Source organism: Phyllopteryx taeniolatus, unplaced genomic scaffold (genome assembly GCF_024500385.1).
Source record: "Phyllopteryx taeniolatus isolate TA_2022b unplaced genomic scaffold, UOR_Ptae_1.2 contig_26, whole genome shotgun sequence".
NCBI lineage: Eukaryota > Metazoa > Chordata > Actinopteri > Syngnathiformes > Syngnathidae > Phyllopteryx > Phyllopteryx taeniolatus.
The window spans coordinates 691,103-712,500 of record NW_026903184.1 but is presented as its reverse complement, the minus strand read 5'-3'; the positions used below and the strand labels follow the sequence as shown (position 1 = coordinate 712,500).

The following is a 21,398-nucleotide window of genomic DNA, read 5'->3' as shown; positions in this document are numbered from 1 at the left end:
TATCATCAGTGCACATTAATAACCTTCATCTGCTCAGCTACACACTACATTTCAGGTGTGTTCCCTGTTCATTAGCTGCTCATTATAAGTGTTTATTAAATGTTTTCTTGCAAATACCAGAAATATATTGCATCCAGGCCTTTCTGCGTGTAGTTTTTCATTGTGCATGCTAGGCTTCTCGACAGGTTATCCAGGTTCATCTGCTGAAAAAGACTAAATTGCCTGAAGGTATGAATGATTGTCTGTCTCTATAGCTATGTTCTGACCCAAATCCAATTTTTACCATCTGATGTCATATAAGGTTTTTACGAGTTAGATCAAAACCACATGCAGAGCTGGTGTGAAATAAGACGATTCAAATAAGACTTCTACAGATTTATCTTTAGTTCAGGCGGTCAGGTCATTTAAATTGGGTATCAAAGCAGCCTCTGCGTCATTCGCACAAAAACCAACGTCATGAAGAGAGCAGCTCAAACAATGCTATTTTTATCAGCCGCCTCTATCCCTCTATTTGTTTGGTGTGGCCGCGGACTTTAGTACTGTAACTTGACACCACATACTTGCATGGTTAGATGTCGTGTCTCCAATTTTATATTCAAATGACAGTACAGATTCGCAATCTCATCACTATTCAATTTCAGTTAGAAATTTCTATCCTCATTGGAGCTGCCTGTGGTGTGAACAAGGCCAAGAGTTTCTCCCCAGTGATTGAATGATCATCAAACAGCTGAGATTGGCTCCAGCCTTCCCTGTGACTCTGACCAGGATAGGTGGTACAGAGACGGAGTACATGGATGTTAGGAAAAATAGTGACACATTAACCTTAATCTAATGTGAAAAATAAGGTTAAAGTTGACAGATTAAGTTATGGGAGGTATGGGGTCTTGTCCATATTTCATATTCATATTTTTTGCTCAAGAAAATGAAACTAGGTGTCATTTCCAATAATATCAATAAATTTTGGACCCATTAGTGAATAACTATTTGCCATTGGAATGACCCGTTTTCATCGCCATCGTTTGGTGTGACGTCAGTGGCAGAAGTACAGACCAAATTCACTGCATAGCTGGTGTGGAAAAGGGAATGCACCATACTATAAAGTGCCAGTATTTATAAATAAATGCTCTTCTATTAGATGCCAGTAAGTCCATACAGTAATTAGTGTGTATCTACTTTTTGTAACATTTTTGTTTGTTGGTGTGCCGTGAGATTTTCCAATTGTAAAATATGTGCCTTTGCTCCATAAAGGTTGGAAATCACTGCTCTAGTCAGGTCATGTATTCTAATCAGTCAGGTCAAAGTAACATGACAACATAATGGGTGCTAACTTGATGTCTTTGAATTACTTTCAAAAAAATAAGAAATTTCCCTCCAAGATGGCGGCGCGTGCATACGCAGCAGTTGCTCTCTGTCCCAAACAAACGGTGTTTTCGTGTTTTTCGTCTTATAAATCAGTGTTTTAGTCTGTCTTCGTCATGTCTACATGTTCCAAGACGCCGATACAGTCGCAAGCGTCTGCTCGACATCGTCAGAACTACTTTCATGGAGTTAAACTCTACTCTCACTGAGGAGCTACGGAACTACGGGGTGCTCCGGGTGCCTACAACAGCTGCAACCCCCACTCCTGCGCACGCCCAGAGTGGAGGCGAAGGAGGAAGCAGGAACTGGGCAAGTGCGGAGGTATCCAAACTAGGCTAGTGGCTAAACCACACAATCCGACTATTCCCTCCATTGTGTTAGCCAACGTGCGTTCTCTGGACAACAAGCTGGATTGCATCCCACTGCTCCGCTCTACCCATAAGACTGTGGGAGAGTGCTGTGTTTTTGTGTTTGTGGAAACATGGCTTAACAGCAGCGTTCCAGACAGCGCCATTCAGCTTGTCCGGCTAGCATGCTACCGAGAGGACAGAACTCTCGCGGGAGGTAAGACTCGCGGTGGCGGACTGTGTGTTTACGTCAATGACGCCTGGTGCCGGGAAGCTATCTTGGTCAATCAACACTGCACACCGCTACTGGAGTTTATGGCTTTGAAGTGCCGTTTTATTTCCCGAGGGAATTCACTGCCATACTTCTTGTGGTAGTCTATATTCCTCCAAACTCCAGCAATAAAAGGAATGAGGTGCTAAATGAGCAATACCATCATATCAGTGAAAAGCTGACTGCCCACCCTGATGCTTTCGTCATTCTAGCTGGGGACTTTAACAATGCTGAGCCCAAGGCTGTGTTTCCTAAACTCTACTCAAACATTGACTTTCCAACACGGGGAAATAACACTCTGGACAATGTTTTTACCCCCCTGAGAGGGGCCTACAAGGCCCTTCCCCTCCCCCACCTCAGCGTCTCAGACCATCTCACTGTTATGCTAATGCAAGTTTACAGACCACCAGGCAAAGCAGGGGTGGTCAAGCTATGGCCCGCGGGCCACATCCGGCCCGTTGATCATTTCAATCCGGCCCGCCAAAGATTGGTACAAAATCGCCCAAATCATATCAAAATCATAATTACATTCATTTGACCTTGCCCTGTAATGCCCAGTGGTTCCACCAGGTAGTGCAGTAGGCACAGTGATTCATTGACTTGACTTTGGCTGTTCTGCTTTTACTCTGCGACTGCTCTGAACCCTTCTTCAACCATGAGTGGGCCAAAGAAAAGAAAGTGTTTTAAATAGAATGGACGACTCAATACTTTTTCACTGAAGTCTGGTAAAGGCTGTATGTCTAATTTGTTAAGAAACCATTGCGGTTTTAGAGGAATGTAACATCAGCTGTCCCTTTCCCAGCAAGCATGCTGATTATGCTAACAGCCAATCAACGCAGGAACTGATGGCTACGGCTCAGCAGTTAAAATCAAGCTTGCAGGCTCAGCAAAACATCTTTATCTGACAAACTGCCATCCAAGATTCAGTCCCTGAAACAGCGCCACGGGAGCTGCAGATGGAACTGATTGATCTCCAATGTGATACTGTCTTAAAAGAAAAGTTCAACTCTCAATCTGGATGAGTTTTATGCTTCATTAAGCGCAGACAAATTTCCAAAAATCCGGAAGATGGCACAGAGGATGCTGGTGGTGTTTGGCTGATCCTACAGACCTAGAGATCCCAGCTGAGTGATGAAAACCTCAGATGTGTTCTGAGAATTGCCACAACAAAACTAACACCAGACTTTGATGCACTGGCAAAAAAACTGATCAACAAAACACTGTTCCCATTAAAAATAAATCTAAGTTGGCACCTTATCTGGCTCCTCTCAATGCGGAGAAGCCTATCTCTAAGGGAGAGCCTGGACATCCTGCGGAGGAAACTCATTTTTGCCGCTTGTATCCAGGATCTTGCTCTTTTGGCCGCAGGTCGTAACCATAGGTGAGGGTAAGAACATAGATTGACTGGTAAATAGAGAGCTCTGCCTTTTGGATTACCTCCAACAGAACCACAACATCTGCCTTTTTTAATTTATTTTTTAATTATTTTTATTTTTGATATGTAAGCTTCTGGCCCTGGCTTGGCCCGCCTGTCAAATTTTAAGTCAATGTTGCCCCTGAGCCAAAAGGTTTGCCCGCCCCTGAGTTAAAGTCTCCCAACCAGTTAGGAAACGGGTACGAGTGTGGCCAGAAGGGTCCCTTGAGGCACTTAAAGACTGTTTGACACCACAGACTGGACCATGTTCAAACAGGCTGCTACGTACAACTCCATCACAGACCTTCAGGAGTACACAGAGACTGTTACTGCTTACATCAGCAAGTACCTGGATGATGTCACCACCACTAAGTCCATCACTGTCCATGCCAATCAGAAGCCATGGCTGGTGGGGGAGGTCTACAGACTACTGAAGGTCCTCAATGCGGCTTTTAGGTCTGGGGATGAGGAGGGCCTGAGGACAGCCAGGGCCAATCTGTCCCGTGGCATCAGGGAGCCCAAGAGGGAGTACTCCAGGAAGATTGCCCACCCCTTCAGTGACAGCAATGACACCAGGAGTCTGTGGCATGGTACTCAGACCATTACAGGTTATAAACCCTCACCACAGAACTGCGACAGCTCCACCTCCCTGCTAAATGAGCTGGATGACTTATTTTCTCGCTTTGAGGAACACAATAGCACCCCTGCACACAAGATTCCACCCCCTCCTGGTGACCAAGTGCTGACACTGACCCGGAACAGAATGAAATGATCTTTCGATAGGATCAGCACACAAAAAGCCCCAGGCCCAGACAACATACCTGGTCGTGTTCTGAGGGATTGTGCAGCTGAACTCACAGATGTCTTCATGGACATCTTCAACACCTCAGGGTGTTGTCTCCACGTGCTTCAAAGCCACCACAATCGTCCCGGTCCTGAAGAATTCGCCTCCCTCTGCCTCAATGACTACCGTCCGGTAGCGCTCACTCCCATCCTGATGAAGTGCATCAAGCGGCCTATCATGCACCATGTGAAGTTCCCCCACCCCTCCTCCATGGACCCATTCCAGTTTGCGTATTGATCCAACCGGTCAACTGATGACGCCGTCTCCACCGCCCTCCACTCTGCCCTCACACACCTGGACTCTAAGGACTCAAATTTCAGAATGCTGTTCATAGACCAGCTCAACGTTCAATACCATCATCCCTAAACAACTGACCTACAAAGTGGACCAGTTGGGGCTCAACACTTCAATGTGCAACTGGCTGCTGGACTTTCTGACAGGGAAGACCGCAGGCAGTACGGGTCGGCAGCAACACATCCATTACCATCACTCTGAACAGCCCCCTCCTCTTCACCCTGCTGACCTATGACTGCACGCCGAGGACCTCTCCTGGACCAGCAACACCTCATCACTAGCCAAGAAAGCTCACCATCGGCTCTACTACATGCACAAGCTAAGAAGAGCCAGAGCCCCGTCTCCTGCCATCAGGCAGACTGCGGAGTCTGCGGGCCAGGGCTAGCTGAGTCAAAGACAGTTTTATTCATCAGGCTGTCAGGAATCTGAACTCTCTGCCTGCTCTGCCCCCTCTACCTGTCCTGTGCCCATCTGAACTTTGAACTCTGACGCCCTGCACACGCAAACACACAATAGATGCACACATACACGCGAGCACACACGCGCACGCACACACACACACACACACACACACACACACACACACACACAGAAGACTCGGGGTCGCACCAGCCACTTTAGCAGCATTGGGGTTTTGTCATCTAATTTATAAATGTCTTATTTGCCTTGGTTCTCTGACCTTGACTGTTGCACACGTCACCTGTCCTTTGATATTTGTTTACTTTAATTAATACTTTTTATACTGTATATACTATAGTTTATTTAGCTTTTATATTAACCTTATTTGTACTCTTTTGTAGCACCGTGGGCCCTTGAGTACTGTAATTTCAATCCTCTGTATGTGTTACGCATATTAAAGAATTGACAATAAAAGTACTTTATTGTAATTAAATTACTTCACACGCACCGAAACCTTAGAGCATGATTCGACATAACGCCAGCATGTTTACGTACAACCGTTAGTGATAGCACTAACTTGCTAGGCTCCATAACGTTTTGTTGCCTGCTTGCGAGTCGTATCGTATGAAAAGTATGTGAGCATACCTCAAGCAATCCTGAAATAAACGTAATCTCCAGAGTACCGGTGACCACCACCACACGTTCAAATATACTGTACACAATGGTGACGCGGAGTAAATGTCTTTTGCGGGCGTCATTGATCGGATTGGCGAGTTATGACATTAAAGACCATCAGCCAGTCAGCATAAAATGCTAATTATTGGCCGATACCGATCACGGCGATCAGATCAGTGAAAAGTCTATATGCCGTATTCGGCAAGGCTCAAAATAAGATGATTTAGTCATATTTTATATGTACTCACCGTTGGGGGAATCCCCCCCTCCCCATCGAAAATGACAACTTTTCAGAAAGGGTTATGGAGACACTGCACGGCCGGTGACGAAAAAGAAATGTACCATACATTATACTATTAAGTGGCAGTATTTAGTCATGTTTTATATATAAAATATAAATCTATGAGTAAATATGCTGTTACAAAGTGCAATCATGAATTGCAACTTAATAGGAGTGAATGGAGTTTATGCATAGAACGAAATAACATTAGGCTAAAACCACCGACTTTTCATTTGAAAATCCCTGTCGTCAGTCTAGTGAATTGTAAAGTTGTTGTTCTGCTTGACCATTGGTCAGTTATGCATGGTCACAAACTGCCATGGGCCATCCTAAGGAGCAACAATTGAAATCAAGCATTTTCTATAACTTTGCAATGAGTCTTTCACATCTCTGTGGCGATATTTTCACACAGTCTTCCTTGCAGAATTGTTTGAATTGAGCAAAAATGGAGGGTTTTCGAGCATCAATGGCCTTTTTGAGGTCATGCCACTGCATTTCAATCTGATTTAAGTCTGTACTTCAACGAGGACACTCCAAACAAAACGAAGGCATTTTGTTTTTTTAAGTCATTCATAAATTGACGACTTGTTATCCTGGTGCCGACCCAAGTGCGCCTCAGCCTGAGGTCACAAACTGATGGATGAACATTCTCCTTCAGGATTTTCTGCTGTCTGATTTTGTGTGTCCTGAACACGGACCTTAACTGAGGCAAAGGAGGCCTGCACTTAATTAGAAGTTGTAACTGAGTTCCTCTGTGGGCTCCTGGATGAGTCATTGCTTTTGTTTTCTCCATGTGAGAATCATGGCTCTCCTTATGGTTTGCTGGAAACCTAAAGTTTTACAAATGGCTTTTGTAACCCTTTCCAGACTGATAGATGTCAATTACTTTATTTATCCACTGTTCTGGAATTTCTTTGGATTGTGTCTTTTTGTTGCAGATTTTTTAGCTCTTTTGTCCAACTTGATTTTGTCAGGAGAGATTCTGATTAAGTGATTTATTGATTGAACAGGTCTGTCGGTAATCAGTATTGGGTATGATCAGTGAAAATGAACCAACAATTGTGATGAGCCACAATAAATTCATGATTTAAAGGGGGGGGGGATTACTTTTTCACACATGGCCAGGTAACTGATTTTTTTTCCCCTTCATAAATTAAATCACCCTTTAAAAACAGTCTTTTAAGTTCACTTGGGTTATATTCGACTATTTACATTTGTTTTGTGATCTTAAACAAAGTAGGGAAACTATGCAAAAAATATAAGAATTTGAGAAGGGGGCCAATACTTTTTAAAGGCACTGTAGTCTCTTACCATGACATGCCACCTCTCCGCCAACATGCTGAGAGGGCCAACTTCAAAATCAAAGGTTAATATATTACGACATTGGACAGCAATTCCATTTTCGGCTTTTATTTTGGAAGTTGGCCACGGAGCGCAGTGAAGCCCTTAATGTAGCCTTAACCATACTTTCGTCCCCTGGTGGCTGCCTGACTACTAATGCGGGCACTGCTGCATAGAAATGCTTCATTTGCAGCAGTGCCCCCATTTTAAATGTGAAAGAAATCACTGACGATCAGGTTCATTTATTGATGGCAGGCAAAATCACGATCATGATTAAAATTCGATGAATTTTGCAGACCTACGTTCAAGCCTGATAAAATAGTATGTACACGATGCCATGATGACAGGTGTCTACCGTGAGACAGCCAACAGTGCACATCAAAGTCCGCCTGTGTCACACAATGCCACCATGCACCATACAGAAACTGTGCCTGTGTCATCCATCGGAACTCTTATCAAACATCTTGGATACATTTGTGATTCATTCAATACAAAATTGATCTGACGAAACCCCTTTATATACTGTATGCCGAAATGAATTTACAAGTACTTCTGTGGGATGACGTGGCTGTCTTCTTTCCTCAACGAGGCATTTCAACGATCGTTTGTTTTTTCTCTTAAAGCTTTTTAAAATGTTTTGCTGTTACTATCTTCACTCGTTATTGTCTAAAATACATCCAGACTTTCACAACAGGCAAAAATTACACTGCAGAATACATAAAAGTTAATTGAGGTGATATCTGCGCCTTCTGCACTTGACGTGTCAGGCCGTGACAGGCTGACGTGTCCAAAATGTGGTCGGGCTAAAATCTGGCTGAAAATCAACTATTTCATCAGAATATTCGCCTCAAATTACTACTGAGTCTATGTGGGTTTTTTTTTTTTTTCTTCTGCAGACATCATTTGTAAGTCCAGAACAATGGAATAAGTGCCAGTGTTCACAGTATCAGAGTCCCTTTAAATCTCACCTTACTTTCAACTGTGCATGTGGAATCAAGCTTCTCCTTTCACCTTGGGGAATAAAGTGAATTAAAACACGTTTTCATAAACTGCACATATTTTATTGCAACTGTGTTGATCGAATAAAGACTAAATAAAAAATCTTTGTCAACATGGAATCATTTTGCGTTGCTGTCGCTGAGCTTGCTCAGCAGCAACATAAAATCTTTTCATAGCGCTTGTCACATTATTGCTGTTATATGCAGTATATTGGTGTTTTTTTTAAATGTGAGAATATCCACCTGCATGTCCATATTGCCTCCTCACATTATCCCCCGAGAGATATTCAGAATAACCAGAGTTGAAAGATGAGCAAATGTCGCTTTCACTTTGTCAAACCATGCACGTCTGTTTTGCTTCGGCTTCAACTTTAGCAGCTAGAAAGGAATTCTTGCATGTCACATTAGTTGGATTCAATTTTGATCATATTATGACTCACTGGACAATGTTATGTTGAAGAATATTCTTCTGGTACAGAATGACCCTCACACATTTATGTGATAGAATCACATTTTCGACACACAGACAGAGCGACACATAGATCGGTTTATGATTAGCTGTGATTGCCTGCTATCAGAATTGATTTGTGTTAGTGCAGAGCATGAGGCTTTATTGATGCTGGCAATTTCACACTGTTATTTTTTGCTGTTCTATTGATTTAAACAAATGTAGTCATTTGAAACGCATATAAGACACAGGCAATTGTTAGACAAATGAAGTAAAACATTTTTTTTATATATATATACAGCTAACATGCCTCTTGTTTGTTCTGACTAAATTGCCAGCATTTACCAGTGTGCACATACTGATTTGTCATTTCTGTCCTTGCCTCAGTGACTTCTTGGTTAAAGTGGTGGAAGTGTCAGACAGCAGCCAACAAAAAACCCTGCGGGGCCATGAAGCCCCTGTGCTCAGTGTCACCTTTGACCCAAAAGGTGACTTTCTGGTGGGTACATTTACACTACAGTGCATTTAATTTGATTATACAGAAAAATAAATTTGAAATTCTTAAACTGAACATAGTAGCTAAAGTGGCCCAACAAAATACATCTACCAGTTCCTTTAAAGTGCATCTCTTGATTTTTTTTCTATTGCACTTTACCTCAACTTGCCACACCTGTCCTCACCACACTTCCACTAGTAAAATCAGGTATTTTAAATTTTAATGAAAAGAAAACTGTAGGGACCGTGTTTGGTCCAAGTGGCCCTTGTAAATCCTCGCTTGTTGACTTGGGCCCTTTAAGACAATACGTGAAGACAACAGTCTTGGGTTTGAAAATTGACAGTGAAATTGAATCGGCAAATTGGTGCAGTAGTGAAATCCAGTTTACTCTGTTAGGCAGCTGGCAAAGTTCAACCCTTTCTTGCACAAGAGGGTTTAGAAAACACTAATCCATGCCTTTATTACATTTTGGCTGGATTGTAATGCACTTTTATTTTGAAGTCAGCCCGTCCTTCCTGAAGCATCTCTAGTTAGCTCAAAATGCTGCTGCTCGTCTACTAACCGGACTACGTTAGAGGGGCCACATAACTCCGATCCTGGCCTCTCTCCACTGGCTGGCTGTGCAATTTAGAATACATTTTAAGATTCTTTTATTAGTTTTTAAATTTCTCAATGGTCTTTTCCCCCTCACTATCTATTTTTAAAACCCGTGTGAAAACCCATTTTTACTCTTTGGCTTTTAATGTGGCTTAAGCCTTAGCATCCATTACTGTTTTTATTGTTCTTTTTGTTTTATTTTAAAGTTTTTATTATCCATCCATTCATCCATTTTCTACCGCTCATCTGAGGTCGGGTCGCGGGGGCAATAGCTTTAGCAGGGACGCCCAGGCTTCCCTCCCCCCAGCCACCTCATCCATCTCTTCCGGGGGCATCCCGAGGCCAGCCGAAGGATGTAGTCTCTCCAGCATGTCCTGGGTCGTCCCCGAGGTCTCCTCCCGGTGGGACATGCCCAGAACAACTCACCAGGGAGGCGTCCAGGAGGCATCCGAATCAGATGCGCCAGCCACCTCGTCTGGCTCCTCTCGATGTGGAGGAGCAGCGGCTCTACTCTGTCATCCTCCTGGATGACCGAGCTTCTCACCCTATCTCTAAGGGAGAGCCCGGACACCCTGCGGAGGAAACTTATGTTGGCCACTTGTATCCGGGATCTTGTTCTTTCGGTCACGACCCACACCTTGTGACCATAGGTGAGGGTAGGAATGTAGATCGACCGGTAAATCGAGAGCTTCGCCTTTCGGCTTAGCTCCTTCTTTACCACAACGGATCGATACAAAGTCCGCATCACTGCAGACGCTGCACCGATCCGCCTGTCGATTCTCCCGTTCCATTCTTCCCTCACTTGTGAACAAGACCCCAAGATACTTGAACTCCTCCACTTGGGGCAGGATCTCATCCCCGACCCGGAGAGGGCACGCCACCCTTTTGCGACTGACATATTTGGAGGTGCTGATTCTCATCCCAGCCGCTTCACACTCAGCTGCGAACTGCTCCAGTGAGAGTTGGAGGTCACGGCTTGATGAAGCCAACAGAACCACATCATCTGCAAAAAGCAGAGATGCAATACTGAGGCCACCAAACCGAAACCCCTCTACGCCTCGGCTGCACCAAGAAATTCTGTCCATAAAAGTTATGAACAGAATCTGTGACAAAGGGCAGCCTTGGCGGATTCCAACTCTCACCGGAAACAAGTCCGACTAACTGCCGTGTATGCGGACCAAAGTCTGACTCTGGTCGTACAGGGACCGAACAGCCCGTATCAGGGGGTTCGGTACACCATACTCCCGAAGCACCCCCCACAGGACCCCGCGAGGGACACGGTCGGACGCCTTCTCCAAGTCCACAAAACACATGTAGACTGGTTGGGCAAACTCCCATGCACCCTCGAGGACCCTGCCAAGGGTGTAGAGCTGGTCCACTGTTCCACAGCCAGCACGAAAACCACACTGCTCCTCTTGAATCTGAGATTCAGCACCCCTGAATAGACCTTACCAAGGAGGCTGAGGAGTGTGGTCCCCCTGTAGTTGGAAAACACCCTCCGGTCCCCTTTCTTAAAAAGGGGGACCACCACCCCAGTCTGCCAATCCAGAGGTACTGTCCCCGATGACATCCAGAGCCTTGAGTTACTCCGGGCGAATCTCATCCACCCCTGGGGCCTTGCTACCGAAGAGCTTTTTAACCACCTCGGTGACCTCAACCCCAGTGATAGGAGAGCCCGCCTCAGAGAACCCAGACTCTGCTCCCTCATGGGAAGGCGTGTCGGTGGAATTGAGGAGGTCTTCGAATTATTCTCCCCACCGGCTCACAACGTCTCGAGTCGAGGTCAGCAGCGTCCCATCCCCACTATACACAGTGTTGATGGTGCACTGCTTCCCCCTCCTGAGACGCTGGATGGTGGACCAGAATTTCCTCGAAGCCGTCCGGAAGTCTTTCTCCATGGCTTCACCGAACTCCTCCCATGCCCGAGTTTTTGCTTCAGCGACCACCAAAGCTGAATTCCGCTTGGCCAGCCGGTACCCATCAGCTGCCTCAGGAGTCCCACAGGCCAAAAAGGCCTGATAGGACTCCTTCTTCAGCTTGACGGCATCCCTCACCGTTGGTGTCCATCAACGGGTTCGGGGATTGCCGCCACGACAGGCACTGACCACCTTACGGCCACAGCTCCGGTCGCCGCCTCAGCAATGGAGGCGCGGAACATGGTCCACTCGGACTCAATGTTCCCCGCCTTCCCCGGAACATGAGCAAAGTTCTGTCGGAGGTGGGAGTTGAAACTCCTTCTGACAGGGGATTCCGCCAGACATTCCCAGCAGACCCTCACAATACGTTTGGGCCTACCACGTCGGACCGGCATCTTCCCCCACCATCGGAGCCAACTCACCACCAGGTGGTGATCAGTTGACAGCTCCGCCCCTCTCTTCACCCGTGTGTCCAAGACATGCGGCCGCAAGTCCGATGACACAACCACAAAGTTGACCGTTCCTCCCAATCACGCCCTTCCAGGTCTCTCTGTCATTGCCCACGTGAGCATTGAAGTCCCCCAGCAGAACGATTGAGTCCCCAGTACTCTGAACTGCTGTTTGGTGCATAGGCACAAACAACAGTCAGGACCGTCCCCCAACCCGAAGGCGGAGGGAGGCTACACTCTCGTCCACCGGGGTGAACCTCAATGGACAGGCCACCTCCAGGCCTGGCTCAAGAGGGGGGCCCCGGTGACCCGCGTCCGGGCAAGGGAAACATGAGTCCATTTTTTGTCGTCACCACAAGGGGTCTTTGAGCCTTGCTTTGTCTGGTCCCTCACCTAGGACCTGTTTGCCATGGGTGACCCTGCCAGGGGCATAAAGCCCCAGACAACTTAGCTCCTAGGATCATTGGGACACGCAAAACCCTCCACCAGGATAAGGTGACGGCTCAAGGAGGGGAGCTTTTATTATTATTATTTATTTGAGGCGGCACGGTGGCCGACTGGTTAGAGCGTCAGCCTCACAGTTCTGTGGACCCGGGTTCAGTCCCCGGCCCCGCCTGTGTGGAGTTTGCATGTTCTCCCCGTGCCTGCGTGGGTTTTCTCCGGCCACTCCAGTTTCCTCCCACATCCCAAAAACATGCATTAATTGGAGACTCTAAATTGCCCGTAGGCATGATTGTGAGTGCGAATGGTTGTTTGTTTCTATGTGCCCTGAGATTGGCTGGCAACCAGTTCAGGGTGTACCCCGCCTCCTGCCCGATGACAGCTGGGATAGGCTCCAGCACGCCCGCGACCCGAGTGAGGAGAAGCGGTTCAGATAATGGATGGATGGATGGATGGATTATTTATTTGAAATTTGATTCTTATACAGCACTTTGTTTTCAGCTGTGGTTTAAATATAAAGTGCTTTATAAATAATGTTGAGTTGAGTAGCTCTGGACACTGTTGTGTAACACTCCACAATTCTCACTCCACTTCAACAAAATTGGCTCCATGCGGGGAAGTAAATACAAGAGACCTTGGTTCTCCCTCGTTGTTTAACGTTTCTTATTCCTCAACTGATGCCTTCTGCGCAACATGTTTTTTGCAGTTTCCTACGGTACTACTTTGAAATTGGGCACAAACTGAGGCGATAAGAGGACAGTTCTTTTAAGAACAGTATTGTTTTTTTTTTAAATGGTTTCTGCATTGCAGTTGAAAAGTTGGATCACATGTCAGAGGGTTGAAGTGCTTCTGTGGTATGAAAACTCCTTTTTGCACAAAACCACACTTATTTATGCTTCCATCAGATATTTTTATTTTTTTTTAATCCCATCAGTCCTAGCAACGCTGTTTCATCCAATTCCTCCATTTTGGTAGCCAAGGTTTGAAGTGTGCGTCAATGTCATCGGTCTACTAGGAAATTGTGCACTGACACGGGTACTGTGTTTTTTGGAACACAAAATGCGATTCAAATGTTTTTTTTTTTTAAACTAATTAATTTGATTGTAATGTGATTGTGTTATAGTCCCACCCCTAGTTATTACATAATGCACTGTTATTACATATTGTGGTGCTACAGGGCCCTAAGCAGACTTTGATTTACAGCCTCCCTTCCACCACTACCACGGCATCACCTCTGCTTGACAAGTACCTAAATGTTACAACTGTTCATGGATTGTGGGATTTTAATGTTTTAGCCAGTTTTCATTACTTTAAAAAATTAATGTGCATGTGTTGATAAAGAAAAAGTCACGCTTTAAGCAGCCGCTTAGTTAGCTTGTACCTTAGGTCAGCTCTGTCCACAACAGTTAGAGTGGTGAATATGATAGACCCAATTTACTGTATGTGTATTTACTGGATCTGGATCATTATACCAAACGCTTCTTTCGACAGGCGTCTGCCAGCTGTGATGGCTCAGTCGTTGTGTGGAATATTGAGGAGCAGGTCTGTTATAGCCAAACACTTGTCTGCATACTGTAATGTTGTTTCATATTGTGCATGGTCTGTCTGATTGGATTTTGTCCATCAATTCAGGCTCAGGTGATCAGCTGGCCTTTGCTGCAGAAGACCAATGATGTCAGCAATGCAAAATCATTGTGTCGCCTGGCTTGGCAACCTCACACAGCAAAGGTTAAGATGACAAATTGTTCACTTTGTCTTGTTATTGCTTATCTAATTGATGTATGCACAATATCTCTCATTAGTTTTTGGCAGTTCCTGTGTATACCAAGGTTTACCTGTATGAGAGAGGGTCCTGGGATCATGTGAGCACTCTGTCTGATGATCTGCTGACTCAGGTGAGTTTCACGTACAGTGGCTGTTTTTGTTGTTTTCATAGTTTGTATTATGGCTCAAAGACCCCTTATGATGATGACAAAAAAATGGACTCAGGTTTCCCTTGCCCGGACGCGGGTCACCGGGGGCCCCCTCTGGAGCCAGGCCTGGAGGTGGGGCTCGAAGGCGAGCGCCTGGTGGCCGGGCCTGCACCCATTGGGCCCGGCCGGGCACAGCCCGATAGGGTAACGTGGGTCCCCCTTCCTATGGGCTCACCACCTGTGGGAGGGGCCATAGGGGTCGGGTCCAGTGTGAGCTGGGCGGTGGCCGAAGGCGGGGACCTTGTCGATCTGATCCCCGGCTACAGAAGCCGTCTATAGGGATGTAGAATGTCACCTCTCTGGCAGGGAAGGAGCCCGAGCTGGTGTGTGAGGTCAAGAAGGTCCGACTCTCTTCCACCCTGGAGTTACCCACGGTGAGAGGCGCCGAGCAGGTGTGGTATACTTATTGCTCCCCGGCTCGGCGCCTGTACGTTGGGGTTCACCCCGGTGGACGAGAGGGTAGCCTCCCTCCGCCTTCGGGTGGGGGGGACGGGTCCTGACTGTTGTTTGTGCCTATGCACCAAACAGCAGTTCAGAGTACCCTTTTTGGAGTCCTTGGAGGGGGTGGTGGTGAGAGCTCCCACTGGGGACTTCATCGTTGTGCTGGGGGACTTCAGTGCTCACGTGGGCAATGACAGTGAGACCTGGAAGGGCGTGATTGGGAGGAACGGCCCCCCCGATCAGGAACCGAGCGGTGTTCTGTTATTGGATTTCTGTGCTCATCACGGATTGTCCATAACGAACACCATGTTCAAGCATAAGGGTGTCCACACGTGCACTTGGCACCAGGACACCCTAGGTCGCAGTTCGATGATCGACTTTGTGGTCATGTCATGGCCACTCTGGTGAAGAGAGGGGCGGAGCAGTCAACTGATCACCACCCGATGGTGAGTTGGCTCCGATGGTGGGGGAAGATGCCAGTCCGACGTGGCCGGCCCAAACGTATTGTGAGGGTCTACTGGGAACGTCTGGGCTGAATCCCCTGTCAGAAGTAGTTTCAACTCCCTACTCCGACAGAACTTTGCTCATGTTCCGGGGGAGGCGGGGGACATCGAGTCCGAGTGGACCATGTTCCGCGCCTCCATTGCTGAGGCGGCCAACCGGAGCTGTGGCCGTAAGGTGATTGGTGCCTGTCGTGGCGGCAATCCCCGAACCCGTTGGTGGACACCAACGGTGAGGGATAACGTCAAGCTGAAGAAGGAGTCCTATTGGGCCTTTTTGGCCTGTGGGACTCTTGAGGCAGCAGATGGGTACCGGCTGGCCAAGCGGAATGCAACTTTGGTGCTCGCTGAAGCAAAAACTCTGGCATGGGAGGAGTTCGGTGAGGCCATGGAGAAAAACTTCCGGACGGCTTCGAGGAAATTCTGGTCCACCATCTGACGTCTCAGGAGGGGGAAGCAGTGCACCATCAACACTGTGTATAGTGGGGATGGGGCGCGGCTGACCTCGACTCGGGACGTTGTCAGCCAGTGGGGAAAATACTTCGAAGACCACCTCAATTGTACCGACACGCCTTCTCATGAGGGAGCAGAGTCTGGGTTCTCTGAGGCGGGCTCTCCTATCCCTGGGGTTGAGGTCACCGAGGTGGTTAAAAAGCTCCTCGGTGGGAGTCGTGTGAGATCGCAAACTTAACCCCAAGTTACTAGGCACCAATTTGTACTTTCAAGTAATCACTGCAATGTTTTACTCCTGATCGTAGATCACATGGCCCTGGGATAGTCTTTTCTCGGTTGTCTCAGGAGGAAAGGAGGCAGGTTTAGTTGAGGAAGATGATGTACAAAAAGGAAAAACAGAGGACGATGAAAAGAAAGTTGTTGTTCAGGCGGGTGCGCTCATAACCGTGTTTGGACTGGTTGGCGGACACGCTCTTGCACTAGACTGCGAGCGTAACTTGTTGGAATGTCAGGAGTGTCTCTCATGGGCCACTGCAAAAAAGTCCCGGCTGGGGTAAAAAAAAACAGAAGCAGCATCGCCGGCTTCTCATCAGACAGACCCTTCGTCGTGGTCCGGACTTCGCGCGCCACATGGTGACATACAAAGGAAAAAGGGGGCGCGGGGCAAAAGGAGCGAGGAGAGTGTAGGGGGTGAGCAGGAGGCGAAAGAGATGAAGATGAGAGAGAACGAGAAGAAAGGATGTTGGGGGTTTTGTACTTCTGAGTCAGAGAAGGAGACCACGCCCATCGACTCTGGTTTCCATGTTAAATTTCATTTTATATGTGTGAGTCATGCCCTAAGCACTGGTTGAAACTCAGCACATTTTCAAATAAATGATTCCCAACTTTGAAACTGTCTCACGCAGAGATCAAGCATACAAAATGATTGTTTCACCTTTAGTTGTGGCAAATCAAGTACTTATTATTCAATACATCATTTCGTACTGTTTGGCTTCAAACCCAGTGGTTCAGTTCTTCTCAAGTAGTCTCGTAGTCAGACCTGTAGAATCAACACATTAATGACGTAGAAATCAAGGTATACATTTAGAATATTCATGTAGGTTTGTTTGTTTGGTGCAAAGGTGGGATTTCTTCAATGTTATTTTATTGGCCACTCCCACCTCATGGTACAGAATCACGAGGAGTCCAACTGGAAGTGTCTTTGGTCACCACTGAGGGGGTGATCATGTTCCATTAATGAGGAGTAAGTGATCATGTTACATTAATGACACCGGATGAGAAACATGTCCTCTCGGTGAAACGGGACGCCTGTTACTGCGTTTGCTGACCGGTATCTGGAGAGCTGATAAAAGGTCTGTTTTATTGTTCAACAGTCATCAATCAATTCCTTCCCCCAGTCACGTCGTGGGGGTCACGAGCAGATTTGCAAAACTTCTGGGTCATCCTGCATGTCTCCACAGTGTAATCTTTGTCCTTAGGTTTCACAATGGGGAAAGACCGAGCTTTATCTAGTTAAGTCTCAATATGACTTGACATAGACACAAACATAGTCTTTTCCAAAGAAATAGGTCAGTCTTTGTGGTCATGTGGTGGTCGGATATTCATTACAACTACTTGGCATGTTTGAACATTACTTGAGGTATCCCCCACGGTTCAGTATTGGGGCCCAAGCTTTATCATCGACAATTGTAATGTACCTGAATCGTTAAATCTGGTACTTTTTTGGGTACTTTTTGCTGAACAGTTGTTGTTGAGTTAATGATACAAGACAACTCAAGCAAACTATTGAAAGGAATTTGAACATGCTATAAATGTTGTTTCACGACAATAAACTATCATTAGATGTAAATCCAATAATATATATGTAATGTAGAACTTACAAAATACACCGGCATAATAAAACTAAATGGGGTTAAAATTAAAAGTGTGCAAGATAGGTCATAAATGAGAAGATTAGCTGGAGGCCACATGTTAAGCATGTTCTGTTTAATCTAAACTAGCAAGAAACATTACTATCATTAACAAAGACAGACCAGACCATAAACCACTCCACACTGTTCTCTAGTTCTTCTACCATATATATGGTATTGTGCTTAGGTTTTGGGGGGAAAAACTACAAGAACTTCTAATAGTCATGAATCACCCTACACAAAAGAGCAATAAGGACCATTCATAAAGTACTGTAGGATATCTGGTATACACTAATTCACTCTTTAAAAAAAATAACAATAATGATTCACCGATATTGTATCTTATCAGCACTACTCCCAGAAAACATTTTAAATCAGTTTTGAAATAGGGAAGGGAATTACTATTTGAAAGGTCATCACAACTGAAACTAACAACCATAAAATGTTTGTGTTTTGGCCACCTGTAACATCTGACCTGCTGCAATGTAATTATTATTGGTGTGAAGTCTCACAGCCCCCAAAGGTTGCAGCCCGGTATACAAAAAATAAATAAATCTGTTTTCTTGTTCTATTACCTGTACATGTGGGGAAAACAAATCAATACAAAACAAAAAAATCATCTTCACAGTGTCCACTGTTTTTGCTTTCAGCCCATCAATGTGGCAGCATGGTCTCCATGTGGGCACTTCCTGGCAGCTGCCAGCGTGGGGGGATTCATAACAGTGTGGGACATAGAAAGCAAACTGTGTTTAGAGAGGTATGTAATACATATGTAATCATCAATCATGTAATATTTTCATTTTGTGCAAAAACTGAAATTGATTAAAGATTTCTTTCATGATTCTTTTTTTTAACCCAACAGTTCTTTCCTATTTGAAGTCATTTCAAAATAAAAATATAAGATGACAGCAGGTGTTATATTGTTAGTTTCCTTGTCTGCTCCCCAGGCAGAAGCATGAGAAGGGCTTCACAGTGTGCAGTTTAGCTTGGCACCCGTCAGGCAGTCAGATCGCTTACACTGACATTGAGGGCTGTCTGGGCCTGCTGGAGGGTTTCAACGCATCCATATCTCAAACCACAACACCCAAGGTATAGTTCTTTTGTTTCTAAATATTTGTTTCTGGTGTTTACAAAAAAATATTCCTGCTGTGTTTAAATGCCAAGTCAACGTTGCATGTACAAACTGTATCACACCTCTGCTTCAAAAGGCTCTAGCTATAACGACTTCCATTAGTTACCACAACGTCTCCCATGCATACGAGAATGAAGAGTGAATTAGAATTTTAACTAATCAAGTTATACAGTGTTTGTCCCCCCATTCATGGAGGGTAGGGATCGACCCTGGAGGCACTAGTGAAAATCTGGGAGTAATTGTCCTCCTAAAAATGTTAATAATTGCCTCTATAGATGCCACAAGATTGTGGCAAAGCATTACATGATGAAGCTCCTCAACTCACTTCAACATAGTTTCATAGCACCAAGATGCCACATGATAGCACCAAAGCAATACTTGTATATTAGACAGTGCTTTGGCCTAAGCACAAAACAGCGAATAGTTGATTTTTCTTTTTTTTTTTCCCTCCCCCTCCAAATAACAAAGAAAAGTGGAATCAGTGAGTAGCGCATTGCGAGTATGTGGGGCAACACTGTCATTTTGTATTCTGTAGTCACACACACACACACACGCACACACAGTAATTAAAAAGTAAGAAAATGACAATGTAATGACCTATGGCTTTGCACAGAGAAACCAAGTGGCAAACGCCATCTCAGGGAGCAGTCTGCTCCTAGAGCAAACAGCAGACTGTGGCCACAGGGTACTGGCATGGAGCCCTTGTGTAGTGGCGTACGGAGAGCCACAAATGGCGACTGAGGACCCCATGAGGCATAACCATGGCCATTCAATTACACCTCCCAGTGCAGAGGAGTCTCTCTGTGGAAACATGGAAAGAAACTAAAAATAATCATACACATACATAAAAATCCATCCACCATCCATTTTCTGAGCCGCTTCTCCTCACGAGGGTCGCGGGCGTGCTGGAGCCGTTCCAGCTATCATCGGCCAGGAGGCAGGGTACACCCTGAACTGGTTGCCAGCCAATCGCAGGGCACATACAAACCAACAACCATTCGCACTCACATTCACACCTACGGGCAATTTAGAGTCTCCAATTCATGCATGTTTTTGGGATGTGGGAAGAAACCGGAGGGCCCGGAGAAAACCCACGCAGGCACGGGGAGAACATGCAAACTCCACACAGGCGGGGCCGGGGATTGAACCCTGGTCCTCAGAACTGTGAGGCTGACGCTCTAACCAGCCCTCCACCGTGCCGCCCATCAAAATCATATCTGCATAAAACCCAGCATTTAATAAAAACCTAAGACTAGAAAATAGCATAGAAGTAAAGATAAAATGCGATAAATAGTAACAAAACATTGAAAATATAATAAAGTTAAAAGGAAATAAAACAATTCTAAAGTACATTAAAAGGAAAATTAAATATTAGTTAAAAGCTAAGTTAAAAAGGTGGGTCTCAAGCCTGTTCCTAAAAAACATGAATGTTCTTTGCAGCCCTGAGGTGCTCTGGCAGTCTGTTCCACAGACGGGAGCCGTAAAACTGGAATGATGCCTCACCGTGAGTGTGTGTTCTGACTTTTGGAATACGTAACTAAAAGGCCGGAGCCAGAGGACCTCGGGGGTTCTTAGGGTAAAAGCATCTCTGAGAGATAAAGAAGGCCCAAGACCATTAAAACCCTTAAAACCAGTAAAAGAGCCTTAAAATTGATCCTGAAACACACAGGGAGCAAATGCAGTGATTTTAAAATTGGTATAATGTGTTCATGCCTTCTGGTCTTCGTCAGGACACGTGCTACTTAGTTCTGTAGTAATTGTAGGGCTGAGTTTGTTTTTTTGGATAGACCAGAAAGCAGGGCATTACAATAGTCAATCCGACTGAAACTAAAAGCATGCAGTCACATCTCCATGTTGGTCCTACAGAGAATCGGTCAGATTCTGGCCATTATACTTTAAATGTTCAAACCTGTTTTTTTTTTTGTGTGTGGCATAAAAGTGAGCTCAAAGTCTAAAATAACACCCAGGTTTTTCACCAATGGGGAAGGTTCTAAGGACAGCGCTTGTAGTTCAGTCAGACGTTTCTATCTTAGGGCCGATGACGAAAACTTCAGTTTTGTCCTGGTTAAGATGGAGAAAGTTCTCTGCCATCCAGGATTTGTCTAAAATCCAGTTTAAAAGATTATCCACTGGACTGGTGTCAACAGGAGACACAGAGATGTATAGCTCCGTATCATCAGCGTTGCTGAAGTTCACTCTATGCCTCGTGATGACATTGCCAAGAGTGAGCATATACAAATTGAATACAACAATGGCTAAAATTGATCCCTGCGGTAAACCACGTTATTTCATGGATTTCTGAAAAGCATGTATCTAGACTTACCATAAAAGTTCTGTCAGTGAGGTAGGATAAGAAGCATGTCTGTTAAGTACCAGAGAGGCCAATCAGGTGTTTAAGTCTGTTTAAAAGAATAGTGTGG

The 21,398-nt window shown here is 45.5% G+C and overlaps 1 protein-coding gene across 5 annotated transcripts in view; it reads left to right on the top strand.

Moving 5' to 3' along the window:
• Positions 1–21,398, top strand: part of wdhd1 (WD repeat and HMG-box DNA binding protein 1) — a 127,379-nt gene that overhangs the window by 13,673 nt on the left and 92,308 nt on the right. For 4 of the 5 annotated variants that reach the window (XR_009787107.1, XM_061765157.1, XM_061765153.1 and 1 more), the window contains exons 5-10: positions 9,058–9,169; positions 14,061–14,111; positions 14,202–14,297; positions 14,372–14,464; positions 18,497–18,603; positions 18,794–18,935. Coding sequence is in view for 4 of the 5 variants with exons in the window: in XM_061765157.1 (XP_061621141.1) it covers positions 9,058–9,169; positions 14,061–14,111; positions 14,202–14,297; positions 14,372–14,464; positions 18,497–18,603; positions 18,794–18,935 (601 nt within the window). In the remaining variant the exon portion in view is untranslated. Of the gene's footprint in view, positions 1–1,639; positions 1,924–9,057; positions 9,170–14,060; positions 14,112–14,201; positions 14,298–14,371; positions 14,465–18,496; positions 18,604–18,793; positions 18,936–21,398 lie in introns of those variants that run through there. The other variant, XM_061765158.1, reaches the window with a different exon arrangement.